General features: G+C 41.9%; 1 protein-coding gene across 1 annotated transcript in view; it reads left to right on the forward strand.

Moving 5' to 3' along the window:
- Positions 1-17,036, forward strand: part of LOC137425167 (lysine-specific demethylase 5A) — a gene marked incomplete in the record, with an annotated part of 131,898 nt that overhangs the window by 73,332 nt on the left and 41,530 nt on the right. Inside the window, 6 exon segments of the mRNA XM_078776383.1 lie at positions 232-331; positions 516-601; positions 820-978; positions 1,089-1,208; positions 8,628-8,786; positions 16,710-16,891. Coding sequence (XP_078632509.1) covers positions 232-331; positions 516-601; positions 820-978; positions 1,089-1,208; positions 8,628-8,786; positions 16,710-16,891 — 806 coding nt within the window.

Consider the following 17,036-nt stretch of genomic DNA (forward strand, 5'->3'; position numbering starts at 1 on the left):
ATTTATGGATAAGTGTGATGGTTGACTTCTGTAAGGTGTTTACAGCACATAGTAAATGCAGTCTTGTAAAAAGGAAACGTACTTTCCACAAGTGCCAAAATATTCCACAAAAATATGTAAATTTTGGCAATTTAAATTTTTCCACCTTGAAAGCCATAGTTGGCACCCTTTGCTCGAAAACATACAGCAAAGATTATGAGAGGGAAATCATCTATCTATTTCTATTTACAGCCCGATACTGGTGATGGGGAGAGTGGGAAAGGTCCAGAGTTAAGGCGTTTGCAGGTCTACGGAATGAGATCCATGTCTCAGGTGGCCTGTAAATCGAGAGGTGAGCAACTTGATTTTCCTAACTCTAGGATTTGACGTCAACAACATGGTGGTCACATTTGTCTCTATAATTTGTACCAAAACTATAATTCTGAAGTGCAAAATATGTCTTGAGAGAGAAAAAAGCCCTCTCCGACAGTATATATATATATTTTAACTTCTTACTTACCTTCCATGCTGTGCAGGGGAAGAACGACATAGTACGAGAAGAATGGATTCTGTTCAGGATGCTAAGAATCATCGAGGCACCTGCCGATCACCAGATCTGGAGGTATTAAGGATGGTGGCCGATTTATAAAGTAAATTGAATTACTTGTAGTTGTAGTTCTTGACTCCTTTTTTTCTTATTCTAGAGAGCTAATAGCTCCTAAATTATTCCACAATATTGTGGCCCACTTGCATTACATTTTCCTCAACATGATGACTTAAAACTGCCGTTTATCCACGGGCCTGGGTGTGTCCTCCCATGTTCCTGGTGGTATAATCTAGGTGGAGCGTTACGTATGCCGAGCTTGCGGACGAGGTGATGAGGAAGCTCAATTGCTGCTCTGCGACGGGTGTGATGATAGCTTTCACACCTTCTGTCTCATTCCGCCGCTCCATGATGTGCCACGGGGAGACTGGCGTTGTCCCAAGTGTGTAGCAGAGGTGAGAATTCGACAGTCAATCAATGGAGATAACAACATTGTTGAGCTGGACTATGTGATGAAAATGCTCAGCAGGATGGTTTTCGTGGTTTGTGTTATGCCTGTGTATAGGAATGCAGCAAGCCTCAAGAGACATTTGGCTTTGAGCAGGCAACCAAGGAGTACTCATTGCCCAGCTTTGGTGAGATGGCTGATGCTTTCAAGGCGGAGTACTTCAGCATGCCAGTGCATGTGAGTGCGACTGGGATAGACCATTGGCCTTCATCCAATACTCCTGTTGGTTGTGGACATAATTGGGAAAAATTTACAAATGGATTGTTAACTTTTCTTGAACTCATTCCTATTTTACATTTTGTAACAGGATATTGCCAATTTATGTCCAATTATTTTGTATATACAGAACACATATTCACTCTCAACACTTTGTGTACATTAAATAATATGGGCTGCTTATGAATGACTTTGGTAAGCATTGACATTGCTGCAAAATGTGTATGGTGAACACATCTATCAGAGCGTACGCACACTAGTACTCTCTTATGTAGGGATGGCGTGGAAAAATATGTCGCTCCCATCTGCTACATACAAAAATAAAGTTGGAGTATGTTCTTTAAAAACTCGCTTAGACTACATATGAGAGCCTACCTGGTCTGTTCAGCTGATTGTCTCGGCAGGGATCACTTTTCAGTTCTCCAGACCAAGGCAAAAGCAAAATAAAGCAAAAAAACGAGATCGGTCAAACCCGGGAATTCATCTTCTTGTTCATAATAATAATAATAATCTTCTTCAGAGGGCATATTTCCGAGCTGCCAACATCAATTGCAATGATTCTGCTACCATCCGACAGAGTTTTACGTCCTGCAACATACTTTGGTATTATAATTCTCATAGCTTGAAAGGATTCCACGAAAAGTATGTAAAACTACATTCCTATGTAAAAGAATAGGACTGGGGTAGGCGTGGCTATGACGGTCAATCAGCTTGATGGGTGCGGAGCCGCTAGACTCATTTGCCTTGGTGCTGGCGTTATGCGTGATAATGTTATGTGGCATCAAATAATATCAGCAGAAATATCATGTCTCGGGAAATGCCTGGTTTTTCATTGTTACATTTATGAAAATAAAATAATAGTAAGGTACCAGTGCTATACACCACACACGGGACACGTGATCACAAACCCTCCATTCACGTGTTCTCGGCAGCAGATTTGCTACGTCAGCGCATCACTGAGGCCGTCGTATAGAACAGTTTCATCATTGTTTTGGCATACTGCATCAACTGCAGTGGTCAATGGTCAATTAATTGATATTTAAATATAAAGATCCTAGTTTCCCTACTCTCTCAACCCTGAACCTTGCTATGCGCATTCGCAGATAAGAAAGCGTGTCACGTGTACGTGACTCAACGTCTTTCTGATGATTTATAGTGAGTGTATTTGTCTGGCGAGAATCTACTCAAGTATTACCGAGGTCTTCTGATTTCTCAGAACTAAGATTTGGATACTACAGATAAGTACTTATATCTTGTTTTGATAAAGTTCTTCATTGAAGTTAATTTAAAAAAACTATTATCAGAGAGTGCGTTGGCGCTCTCGACTCTACGTACTAACGTCGGGATGACGCGGATAAAAAAATGTCGGCCCCACCCACTGGTACAAAACAAAGGTTAGATGATCTTTTCGTACTCTCATAGTAGTTTATCGAGGACATTTGCAGTTGAGTATATAATAAGTTTTATTGACACTTCAAGTAAGCAAAACAGTAAAAACCATGAGAGCGTCTTTCACGTCCGGCTGTGCATAAATTCCTCGAGAGGCTCCGCCCCTCCCCTCTGTCCCCACCCTATTGGTTAGAGGGAAACCTTCAAACCACACCAGTTATTTTGGTACATGATAATATCAGTACATGATCACCAACTTCTTACAAACTGCATGGACATCTCTAATAACAGCATTCTATAATTATCTGCATTTGTAATTGGTTACTCTAAGTTGATAAAAAAGAAAAGTAGGAAAGACAACTGAAGTTGCAAGAAGTCCCTGAAATTATATAGGAGCTTCTTATACTTATCCAGAAATTAAATACAGGAGCTTCTAATACTTTTAGCTCAGCCTAGCCCTCGACAATAGTCTGGAGGCAGTGATGTAGGGATTGTTATGTGATGGCAATACTGTTAGCTACTCTCGAAACCAACATCATCCCTATCTTGTTTAGGACCTTTTTTAGACGGTAGTTTGTCATCCCTACATTGCCTTTTTAATTTAGCATAATTTTTTTATTAACTTGTATATAATGGAGCAAGTGTTTGTATGTATGTATGTCCGCTCTTCACCCATTGGTTGGACAGCTGACCTGACTCCACCTACAAATGTAACCTGAAATACAAAATTACATAATCAATAGTTACATTACAAAAGTTACAAAAGTTACATGCATTAGTTACATTGGAAACGACTGCAACAGAGTACCACACATAACAATTCCCAATGATAGTTATTACAGTGAGTCAATGACTGACTTCATTCTAAGCCAGACAAAACTAGGATTGTATATTGTATTATCATGAACATTGAAAACATGGAGTGACCCTTTATGATGGATGTCTAGAGAAGTTCAATTTTGACTCCACCTACAAAATCTTCAGTAGTCCACTGGTGGTGCTTCATGGCCCAGGCAAGCCTCTTTTTCTTATTTAGCCATCTGAAGACTGGAAGAAGGTCTTATGGGACTGATGAATCAAAATTTGAAATACTTGGTTCATCACGCAGGGTTTTTGTATGCCGTCGAGTAGGCGAAAGGATGGTTCCTCAGTTTGTGACACCAACTGTAAAACATGGAGGAGGAAGTGTGATGGGCTGGGGCTCTTTTGCTGGATCCAGAGTCGTCGACTTGCACAGAGTGACTGGCACCCTGAACCAAAAGGGCTAGCACAGCATTTTGCAGCGCCATCCAATACCCTCTGGTATATGCCTGGTTGGTCAGGGGTTCATCCTACAGCAAGATAATGACCCTAAACACACCTCCAGGCTATGTCAAAACTACCTTCGAGGAAAAGAACAAGACGGTAGACTTCAAATCATGGAATGGCCAGCACAGTCTCCAGACTTAAACCCCATCGAGCTGGTTTGGGATGAACTGGACAGAAGGGTGAAAGCAAAGCAACCTACAAGTGCAACACATTTGTGGGAACTTCTGCAACAGTGTTGGGAAGAACTTCCCGAACAATATTTGATTTCCATTGTAGAAAGAATGCCACGAGTGTGTTCGGCTGTTATATCTGCAAAAGGTGGCTACTTTGCTGAGTCAAAAATTTAAATTACATTTTGTTAAACAAAATGATTCTATGATTTCTTTTTTATCTCCAATTGCTTATTTGTTCTATGCTTAATTTCAGAATACATTGAGACATTAAACTGCGTAAATTTCAATAAAAACTGGAAAGATTGAGGTGTTCTAAAACTTTTGACTGGTAGTGTATATATTTTGTTATGTTTTTGGAGTATGGATGAAATACCTTGATGATGTTCAGAATGTGTAGATTGTGCATTCTCCGAGTGTCGCGAAGAAGAAGAACCGACCTCGATGTAAATTACGTTAAGCCGACTGTCCGGGTAAGATCGTATATGTGTCTACAAGGGGTGGAGCTATGCTAATTAGGTGGTGCTTAAGGATAAGCCCCTAGTGTGTAATTGCTCTGTGATTTTTCCCTTTGTTGTTGTTGCATCAAAAAGGGCCGCCATTACAATAACTACAACGATCGCACTGTAAATGGACTCATTCGCTCACCGCCGCCAACGCTAACCAACACCCAGCGCATTTGCTGATCGGGACGCAAGCCCCGCCTCACGGCCTTCAACATCATCTGAACATTCCCGAATGGAGATTAGACTCCGCCGCCGACGAGGCCACGCCCGGCCTTCGTGATTGGTGGAGGCACGATGGGATGATTGAGTGGAGCTCGGTGATTGGACAGAGTGTGACGTCATCGTGGAATATTCGAGAGCTGAAGGCAAAAAGACACATCTCGCCATCTTTGTCTCTCTCTCTCATTCTGGCTCTCGTCTCGAGTGGACGCTGTTGTCTCAGGTGCACTGGTGAGGAGTCTTGTCAGGCCTTTGTGACTTTTGCAACGTGGAACGAGGAGGAGTTGGTTGACGGTGGTGCTCTGGGGAGAAGGAGGGGGTCGCGAGCGAAACAAACAGGGATCCTGCCTGTTAACATCAACATCAACATCACCCACAAACCACAAACATCCTTACGAGCACAGCTGTCAAAGCCAAAAGACCAGGTGAACAAATTTGACAAAACTAATGTCATCTACAACATACAATGTGAAGATTGTGAAGCCAATTATGTGGGCCAAACATCCAAACTCTTAACCACAAGGCAAACTGAACACCAACGTGCTGTAAGACGACAAGACAGGTTGTCATTGGTTGCGACACACACACACACACACACACACACACACACACACACACACACGTTGTCATTGGTTGGGACACACACACACACACACACACACACACACACACACACACACACACACCAACAAACATTCTCATGGAATCAGACCACGATCCTTGGCACAGGATCTTTGAGAGTGAACCACGAGATTGTCGAGGTGTGGTACTCTGATAAAAACTCCATCAACCGAAACATCGACTTACACCCCACATACAGTGCATTCAGAAAGTATTCAGACCCTTTCACTTTTTTCACATTTTGTTATGTTGCAGCCTCATGCTGAAATCGTTTAAATTCATTTTTTCCTTCATCAATCTACACTCAATACCCCATAATGACAAAGACAAAACAGAATTTTAGAAAGTTTTGCAAATTTATTAAAAAGAAAAAACTGAAATGTCACATTGACATAAGTATTCATACCCTTTGCTATGACACTTCAAATTTATCTCAGGTGCCTCCCATTTCTCCTTATCATCTTTGAGATGTTTCTACACCTTGATTGGAGTCCACCTGTGGTAAATTCAATTGATTGGACATGATTTGGAAAGGCACACACCTGTCTATATAAAGTCTCACAGCTGACAATGCATATCAGAGCAAAAACCAAGCCATGAGGTCGAAGGAACTGCCTGCAGAGCTCAGAGACAGAATTGTGTCGAGGCACAGATCTGGGGAAGCCTACAAAAAAAATTCTGCTGCATTGAAGGTTCCCAAGATAACATGGCCTCCATAATTCTTAAATGGAAGAAGTTTGGAACAACCAGGACTCTTCCGAGAGCTGACCACCCGGCCAAACTGAGCAATCGGGGGAGAAGGCCCTTGGTGAGAGAGGTGACCAAGAACCCGATGGCCACTCTGGCTGAGCTCCAGAGATCCTGTGTGGACATGGGAGAAACTTCCAGAAGGACAACCATCACTGCAACACTCCACTGATCTGGACTTTATGGCAGAGTGGCCAGACAGAAGCCAAACAGTTCAATCTTGGTTTAACCAGACCACAGAATGTTGTTTCTCACAGTCTGAGAGTCCTTTAGATGCTTTTTTACAAACGCCATATACATGTATACATACAATTTATATTTATTTCAACAATATTTATTATATTTCAACAATATAATTCAATATATCTCAGTATATTTCAACAATATCGAGATGAATGAATGAATGAATGGTGTTGGCTTAGCGGTTAGGGTGCTGGCTTGGGATCCTAGGATCCTGAGTTCGAATCCCGGTCGATCGCTGAATTAACACCAGGGGGGTTGACTCAGCCTGTCATCCTTCCGAGGTCGGCAAATTGAGTACCAGCTTGCTGGGATGAATGATCCCGGTGTGTACCCTGGCTTAGAATAGGTACACCGTATCCCTGCGCATCGTAAGAGGCGACCAAGGGTTGGCGTCAGGAAGGGCATCCGGCCATAAAAACATTGCCTCAAACGGGGAACCATGATTGCCATGGGGCCCGCAGGGCTAACCCCTGCTCTAGCGGGGAAAATGGCCTTAAAACGATCATTCATTCATTCATTCATATATATATATATATATATATATATACATATACATATATATATATATATATATATATATATATATATATATATATATATATGTATATATATAGTTGCGGATCTCGGCCGTCGGCTCTCCCCTTATCAAGGGGGGGTTGATCCCCTTGTCCTTTTATCTGGCCGACCCGAGTCCTGGAAGTTATAACGTTCCTTCCGGTCGGTGGTAAATAGGGTTGTTGGTCGAGTCTTAGTCCAATTACCTAAGTACTACCACCGGCCGTAAAGCAAGGAGATAACTCCCGCCTGAACCACGGGGTTAGTGGACACGCCGAGTGAAGCTAGCCGCGATTCGGGCCGTTAGCAAGGACTAAACCCGATTCTGAGCGGTTTCTAATCGTGCCACGTTTACCCAATTAGAGAAAAGACGGATGCGATCGGATAAAGAAGAAACCCAGAAAATAGGAAGAACAAAGATTGGTTTATTAACAATTTACAACAAGGAGAAGAGGAAACGAAAGAATGTACAGGATAGGAAGTGGAAGAAGAAGAACACAACGCAGCCTTAAACAGTCTTATTCTTAATACCCAGGACAAACGTACACACTCACACGGGGATTGTAGATGGTGGATGGTCACCAGCGAGTCCAGGCTCCAGCCCGACTCCGGTCCAGGCTCCGATCCAGCGGACGAAACCCGGCAGGCAGCTCCGCGTGTAGTTGGAACGCGACCAGACAATTATATAGCGGGGGGAAGCTGGTGTCCTATGGCGTATGTGCTAAATGCACACTCGTGCCAAACGCCCCCTCTCTCCAAGGTCCTTTCGCACAGCGCGTTTCCCAGTAAGCCCTCTACAACGCCAATCTTACGACGCCGTCTTGGACAGTTCTCTCATCAAGCGCGCCGTATATCTCTTCACAAAGGTGCGCTCTCCCGATAAGTCCTCCTTTAATAAGGTCCTCCTTTAATCAGCGCCACTGCATCAGTCCTTTCACAAGTGGGCGCTCCGTATCAGTCCTTCAAGTCCTGTGAAAGGGCTTTGCATTCGCGCTTTTATAACGCAAGCAGCGATCGCTCTGCGAGCCTAAAAGCCACGCCTATCAGGCGATTCTACCTCAGCCCTGATTGGCTGGGCATCGCTTACTGGCCACGCCCTGATGGTGAGTTGACGTGGCCACACCTTCTTCCTGGCGTTCCGCCCCCTTTTTCCGGGCCTCACCTCGTGGCTTATGGTGGTGTTTAGCGAGCTCACGGGCATCGAAGGCTGTGGCCAAGGAGCGTAACAATTGGGAGGGCCATGGGGCACAGACAGGAGGGCGTGCTTAATGGCGTTGCTTGGAGAGGGAGGCTGTTAAAATGAATGGATTGGGCCTACTTCTTATTTGATTGACACGACGCAGATTCAACTATTGGAAACACGGCCTTATCTAAACACATACTAATGAAATAACTGAAGTCTTATGGTGACCTACGTGTTGCTTGTGGCCTAACTAGGGGGTGCTACCTTTAACCTTTTAATGATGTCATATTTACAAGTGTGGGTTCTCAAAACCGCAACAATATATATATACACAGTAGGGCTTCAAAACTATTTCTGTCTGTCTTTCTCACCCTCTCACCCTCTCACCCTCTCACCCTCTCACCCTCTCACCCTCTCACCCTCCCACATATGTGTGCAGATGGTACCTCCAGAGTTGGTGGAGAAGGAGTTCTGGAGGCTCGTGAGCACCATTGAGGAGGATGTAACTGTGGAGTACGGTGCAGATATTCATTCAGGCGAGTTTGGCAGTGGGTTTCCTGTGCGTGGATCTCAGCGCCGACTCAGTTCTCGAGAAGAGGTAAAGATCCATGCAATCACTGACATTTGGAATGGCTGTCCTCTGTCTTCCAACAGTAGAATTCACATGATGCTGAGGAAATCAAAGACTTTGCAAATATTATATCAAGAGAGGTGCAAAGTGTCCCTCCCATTATATGGGATCGTTTCTTGTGTGCAGCTTTAACATGGGGACTGAAAATTACCTTAAGAATTCCTTCTTTAGCTCATATGGAACGTAGTTCTGGGGATCTTGCTGGATGGTGTGTCTTCAGTCCGTAAACACTTGCAACTTCTTCTCCAAAACTGCTAATGGGATTGTGATCAAACTGGGATAAAATGATATTTGGTATGTTGCAACTCAATATTGTTCATGGCATTAAAAATTCAGCATCTAAGGGGATCTACCGGGGGTCAAAGTGGGTCTAGGTTTGTTCCCCCAAAATAGGTATTTGCTTTCCTTTCTGAAACTACACACACAATTTCGATGAAACTTGACCAACAACCTTCATCACCCATGATGTACCAAAGATTGCTCACAGTGTGTAGAAAATCAGGTTATTTGGGGATCTACAGGGGGTCTGAGCCCTCCAAAGTAGGTATTTGCTCTCTTCTCCAAAACTACACATACAATTTCAATGAAACTTGATCACAACCTTCATCGCCCATGATGCGCCAAAGTTTTTCACAGCATTAGAAAAATCGGGATCGAATGGGATCTGCGATGGGAGGAGGACCCCCCAATATATATTTTATTGTTTGTTTAAAGTCTTATGATCACGTTCGTATGATTCTACATGCTGCCGTGCCTCCTAGCAACCATTGAAATTGGTTTAAAATACCTGAACGGATGTTTGGTATGACAGAACTTTAAAATACCCAAAAAAACACAACATAATAAGATTAACTGAAGCTTTTTGTGCTGTACTTCTCAAGGTAAATCACGGCAAGAGAAAGAAGGAAATGAAAGAGCGTGCATATATTAGCATGTCTATGTAAGATCAACACTGATTGGTTCATCAGTCATGACGTAATTGGAAATCTGAACACCCATTGTTTGGCTCCGATTGGCTGAAGCGGAGTTAAAAGTGCTTAATCATCACCATTTGCACCAACACCTTGGAGGGAAGGGATTCCTCCAAAGCTGAGGACTTACCATTTGCATGCATTCCATGTACAGGGGTCGTGGCAACACTTTTAATCTTTCCATATTGAAAGTTAAATAAAATATTTCCATGTTAAAATACTGTGATACTGTTTAAAATACCTTTAGTCGGTATAGTATACTGCTTTATTCTACCAGGTAAGCACCATGGGGTATTGCCCCTATTTTTTTAGTCTTTCATTGAATGATTTTCTGGAACATGTTGAATAAAGCTTGTCACTTTTTGTCTAATTAGGGGACCCGCCCAATTTTTAATTAGTCTTCATGGTCTTGTAGTATACCTACTTGCTGTACTGCTTGAACATTAGCTTCCTCTTTCATCAAGCCCAGATGTGTTTTGGCCAGGGCGGGCCAGGATGGGGGAGGGGGGCGGGAGGGAGGAGGGGGTGTGGATGGGAGGAGGGGAGGGTGTTGGGGTGCGTAATTATTATTATTATTATTTGCAAATGATACTACTATTATTATTGGTGTAATGTAATATTATTAGTACCGGTAGTAATATTTGCTTTGTTGCAATGTTATCATTCTTTTTGTCATATCTTTTGTAATTAGAATGCCATGCAGTGGATGGACTTACTGTATTAAGCTGCTCTATGCACCTTAAAGTTTATTTGACACAGCGTTTACAGCGTGCATTTAAAACATGGGAATTATTCTGGATTATTGGCTGTTAATTAGCCTATTCAACTCAGGAAGGCATGACAATCATTTTGGTGCATCACAATCCACATCAGAAAGCACCCAGTGGAGCTCAACAAAAACATGCCACACACGCACGCACACACACACACACACACACACACACACACACACACACACGCACACACTCCACCTCCATTTATAGCGTAGATAGTGCCATGCTCCTTATAATCGGTTTTTGGGGAATTTTGGGGAGTCAAGGCTCATGGAAGAGCGAGAACACAGAAAGGATCAGCAGACAACATAACAAAAGGAAATAGGACAATGTGACTGTGTTGCCAATATGACTCCACATAGTCCCACAACGGGTAGATGCCATCACTTTGCATATGTATAGGTAGAGGATCACGTTTGTGAAGTTTTGTGTTGATCGGATAAGGTTCGTTTGTCTACACAAGATGGCTGCCAAACCACGTGACCTATGACATCATAATTTTCAAACTATATGCAACAGTGCTGTTAGATGATATTTGTAAAATTTCGCATTTATAGGGTGAGCGGTTTCAGAGATATAATTATTTAATATTTTCCTTCAATCCAATATGGCTGCCAAACCATGTGACCTATGATGTCATAACTTTAATATTTCAATATGAATGGGTCATAGATCATGTGCGTGCAATTTCAGATTTTTAGGATAAAGAATTAGATTAAAACATTTTTGGCTGGTATACCACTTCACCTATGATGTCATCATCATGTTTTTGTTCCCCATTGGGAGTGCTAGACAATGCGCCAAGTTTCAAATTTTTCCATTCAGCGGTCTCCGAGAAATAATTTTTTAATCATTTTCTCTTAATCAAAGATGGCTGCCATACCACGTTACCTATGATGTCACATTTATCATAAAAACATTATGTATGGGTGTCACTCCTAGCTTGAAAGTTCTGTCTAAATCGGACATATGGTTGCTGAGAAAAAAGAGGTTTAGCCCGAACGGACGGACGTATGTACATACGGACAACCCGAAAACATAATGCCTTCGGTGACTTTGTCAACGGAGGCATAACTAGATGGTATTCATAGAATACGTACCCTGCGCAGTCAACTTTGTGTGAGCCAACTCTTCTATTTTTGAACGTTTCTTTTTTTTTGATCCAATATGGCTGCCAGACCATATGAGCGATGACATCATAAATTTATATTCTCTAAATAATTGTTGCATAGATCATGCTCAATAAATTTCAAACTGATCAGACTAAGCGTTGTCCCTGTCGAATTATGACGTCATAATTTTGGCAACAATGACGTCATCGTTAACAACACCAATTCCCCACATGGAGTTATTTGCAATGAGCCACGTTTCAATTTTTAAAATGCTGACACGGCACACACTTTACTTTACTGAAATGCAGACACAAATGTTATATTTTCATCAAAAATCGTCGGAATTTTGCCAAATCTGTTTTGGTTGTGTTTGCGATTGAGGTTGATACCTCAGCGATTGACAAATCTGAAATCAGAATTTCATTTGAGGTCAAATTGAGGTCTAACCCGTGAGGTCGCTCCGTACTTTTCCTGCTCGTCATGTGCAGTGTGATAATTAATTCCATGCCCACTCTAGAAGACTTCTTCTTCACGCAATAACAACTTCTAACTTCCAGACCATACATCCAATCATCTTGAAATTTTGTCGATCAACGAAGCGGTTCAAGAGTTATACATTTTTTAATATTTTCATTTAATTATTTATATCTGCCAAACTAGGTCACCTATCGCAAATTCTAAATGGTCATTTTAGTAGACTGATATGCTGAACACATCTGTGAAGTTTCCCCTCGATAGGATCAAAAATGAGGGAGGAGCTAGGTTTTAAAAGTTTATGCTTAAAAACTTCATAACTCCGAAACCATGTGATGCATGACATCATGCTCGTTGACGTTTTTGTTCACCATGGGTATGCGATTCTGCCTGCAAAATTTGGCCTCGATCTGTTCAGTCGTTTTGGAGAAAATTGGATTTGTGGTTTTTCAGGCTTTTCACTCAAAACAATATGGTGGCTGAACCACGTGTCCTAAGACACCTAAGACGTCATTATAATTTTATTTCTTCATCAATTTATACCACGAAGATGCTCAAGAAATTTCGTCCTGATCGGATAAAGTTTTTTACTTGTCGAATGATGAAGTCATAACGGCGGCACCTATGACATCGTCATTCACATATGTTATTCCGCATGGAGAGTTCTTTGCAATGAGACCTGTCTCAATTATTTCTGTGCAGCAGTTTTTGAGATATAGAGGTGCAAAGTTTTTTGTTTTTTTCCAAGATGGCGCCCATACCACGTGACCTGTGACGTCATAATCACTAAAATATTCTACTGGTGGAGGCCCTCCGATGGTGAAAATTTCATGTCAATCGGACCAACGGTTGCCGAGAAAATGAATTTTTAAAATACTCACACGGCACACTTTACTGAAATTCAGACGCATGTACGTACGTACCCGAATGCTTAACCCTGAATTTCGCTTCGCGAGCACAGGGTAATAACAGAAAGAGAAGGGGGAAATGCCAACAGTAGGGCCGAGGGACACAATAGACAGAGACGGACTACAACTCATGTTGGGAAGACTGGAAATTTGGGGGAAGCAGGAGGGGATAGTTTAACAGGGATATAAGTGATCACATTTTTGGATGGGGAATGTATAATGGAGGTGTACCGCTGTCTTGAAAAGCTATAGGGAAGAATGAGATTGAAGAGAATGTGAAATAAAACCAGAAAAATTGATCAAATAAAACCAGAAAAAGTGATCGAATGCTTATTTGTAATTGTACTAGTACACCAGTTCCCTATGTGAGTAGCAGGGGGAGTCATGTAATCATCCTTATTTAAGGTTTCCAAAAACTTTTTTATGCCTCCGCCGACAAAGGCGCCAGAGGCATTGTTTTCGGGTTGTCCGTCCGTCCATATGGGCTACACCTCGTTTTTCTCAGCAACCATGTGTCCGATTGAGATGAAACTTTCAGGGTAGGAGTGATACCCATGCAGAATGTTTTTATGATAAATGTGACGTCAAAGGTCACGTGGTATGGCAGCCATCTTGGGTTAAAAGCAAATAATTAAAAATTACTTCTCAGAAACTGCACAATGGAAAAAAATTGAAACTTGGCACATTGTGAAGTACTCCCAATGGGGAACAAAAGCATGATAATGATGACATCATAGGTGAAGTGGTATACCAGCCAAAAATGTTTTAATCGAATTCCTTATCCTAAAAATCTGACCCACTCATTTGTATTGAAATATTAAATTTATGACATCATACGTCACCCCTGCTCTGGCCAACCCCTGCTCTGCAGGGAAAAATAGCCTCTAAAGGTGGTTCTTTTTTTTCTATACGTCACATGGTTTGGCAGCCATATTTGATTGAAGGAAGATGTTAAATAACTCGATTGGCACTCAGTGGAGAGCATAACTCCGCCTGGTTGGCCACATCACTCAAGAGTGAAGAATCACTTTAAAAATTAAATAATTCTCCCGAATCCATATTCAGATCTTCACCAAAATCGAATCCATTTGTCCATGTCAGACACCCAACCGGTCCACCAAGTTTTGTCCAAATCCGTCCACAACATTTTGAGATATCCTGCTATGTATAGTTTTTGGCCCTATCTCCCAATGGTGAAGAATCACTTAAAAAATTCTAGTAGCTGGATCCGAATCCGGATCTTCACCAAAATCTAATCATTTCGTCCTTGTCACATACGCTACATCTCTGCCAAATTTCGTCCGAATCCGTCCACAACTTTTTGAGATATTGTGTTCACAAACACACAAACAAACAGACAGACAGGGGTGAAAACATAACCTCCATCCACCTTTGGTGGCAGAGGTAATTATATTTCTGAAACCGCTCACCCTATCGATGCGAAATTTTACAAATATCATCTAACAGCGCTGTTGCATATAGTTTGAAAATGATGATGTCAAGGGTCACGTGGTTTGGCAGCCATCTTGGATAGAAAAACGAACCTTATCCTATCAACACGAAACGTCACAAACGTGACCCCCTACCCATACATATGCAGAGTGATGGCATCTACCCGTTGTGGGAGGCATATTGGCGACATAGTCACATTGTTCTTGTTTTCTTTGTTTTTGGAAAGAAAACTTTGGTTTTGGAAGAAAGAAAACAGTGAGGTTCCCACTGGAAGCCTATTGTTCTTGAAAAGATTATTATTATTCTCACACATTTTGGTGTTGGTTTAGCGGTTAGGGTGCCAGCTTGAGATCCTAGGATCCTGGGTTCGAATCCCGGTTGATCGCTGAATTAACGCCAGGGTGGTTGACTCAGCCTGTCATCCTTCCGAGGTCGGCAAATTGAGTACCAGTTTACTGGGATGAATGATCCCGGTGTGTACCCCGGTTTAGAAAGGTACACCGTATCCCTGCGCATCGTAAGAGGCGACTACGGGTTGGCGCCAGGAAGGGCATCAGGCCATAAAAACATTGCCTCAAACAGGGAACCATGATTGTCATGGGGCCCGCAAGGCTAACCCCCGCTCCAGCGGGGAAAATGGCCTTAAAACGATCATTCATTCATTCATATTCATTGTATTTAAAAATAAATGTTTAAAAATCTACTTCTCCAAAACCATTTATCCGATCGATGTGGAAGGATTCGGATGAAATTTGGTTGAACATCGGAATCCAGATAGGAGATTTGTTTAATTTTTTTCAATTGTTTCTTCACCATTGAGTGGTAGTGCCAAAAACGATATATAGCATGATATTTCAAAAAATGTTGTAGACGACTTATGACAAAACTTGGTGGATGAGTTGGGTAAGTGACAAGAACAGACTGATTAGATTTCAGTTCATGTCCTGATCCAGATCTGACCTATCAGTGGGATACAAAACGTAAACTGTCAAGCCTGGCGGAGATGTATGCTCTCTACTGAGTGCCGTTCTAGTTACCTCTGCCACCTAAGGTGGCTGGAGGTTATGTTTTCACCTGTCTGTTTGTCTGCTTGTGAACAGGATTTCTCAAAAAGTTGTTAATGGATTCGGCTGAAATTTTGTGAACAGATTGGGTGTGTGACAAGGATGAATTAATTCAATTTGGTGAAGATCTGCATCTGAGAATTTTTAAAAGCGATTCTTCACCATTGAGTGATAGGGCCAAAAGCGATGTTTTGCATGCTATTTCAAAAAGTTGTGGATGACTTGTGACAAAACTTGGTCGATGAATTGGATAAGTGACAAGAACAAGCTGATTAGCCTTTGGTTCAGGTCAATTTTTTTTAATTTTGTTTTTGATTTTGCCTAAAACACTCCCCGGGAATCTCTGATGTACCTCTGCAAGTTGGAGGAAGATCCATTTGGCTATCTCTGAGAAAAATGATGACACACACACACACACACACACACACACACACACACACACACACACACACACACACACACACACACACACACACACACACACACACACACACACACACACACACACACACACAGAAAAATGGCTCTTTTATAGTATAGATATCATTTTAAACTTACCCTGTGCATCAACAAGCCCAGATATTACCTTCCCATTAGTGTAAAGTAGTACGAAGGTTTGGTTAGAATGCACTCGTCTATGAACCCTCTGACTTTCATGGATGCACATCGTCGATAGTTTTGTTGTATGAACTACAACACATCAACCTTTTGGACTAGTTGAATAGGAAGTTCTCCTGACTGTTTTGTTGTGCAGAGGCACACCCCTTACTCACCGGTACGCTAATAAGTACTTTTGACTTCTTTGAAAGTTTTTTGGATTTGTCTTATTCTACAATCTTTATCTGGGAGGCATGAAATATGTCCAGGCCACCTGAATTTACTTCATTACAAAGGATTTCAGCGAATGCGCACCAAACAATCTGGGGCTCATTATTTAATTTTGAAAGTCATGAACTGTATCCTGAAATGAGCTTGATTCATCCAAGTTTTCAATTCAAAAAAAAATTCCAACTTTCTGATTTATTTTAACAAATTTTTTTTGTTTTGTTTTTATCGTATACAGCTGTTTTCAAAGTTTTGAAAACTCCCATTGTTCTTGACCAATTCATGCTTATTTGTCCCACTCTTCTCCCCAGGAGTATGCACGATCTGGCTGGAACTTGAACAACATGCCAGTGCTCGAGCAGTCTGTTCTGGCACACATCAATGCAGACATCTCAGGCATGAAGGTGCCCTGGCTCTATGTGGGAATGTGTTTCTCAGCCTTCTGCTGGCACATTGAGGACCACTGGAGTTACTCCGTCAACTACCTCCATTGGTGTGGCCTTTATCATGCCTCTGCTGTAGAAAAGTGGCTCTGGCGATATTGAATTGCTATTTGTGGTGTATTGTTGAAATTTTTCTTTTCGAGTTTAGACATTTGTAATTATGAGTTGCAAATCTACATTGTTACAGCTATTATG

The sequence above is a fragment of the Myxine glutinosa genome, chromosome 4 (assembly GCF_964187855.1).
Source record: "Myxine glutinosa chromosome 4, kmMyxGlut1.1, whole genome shotgun sequence".
In the NCBI taxonomy this organism is placed as follows: Eukaryota; Metazoa; Chordata; class Myxini; order Myxiniformes; family Myxinidae; genus Myxine; species Myxine glutinosa.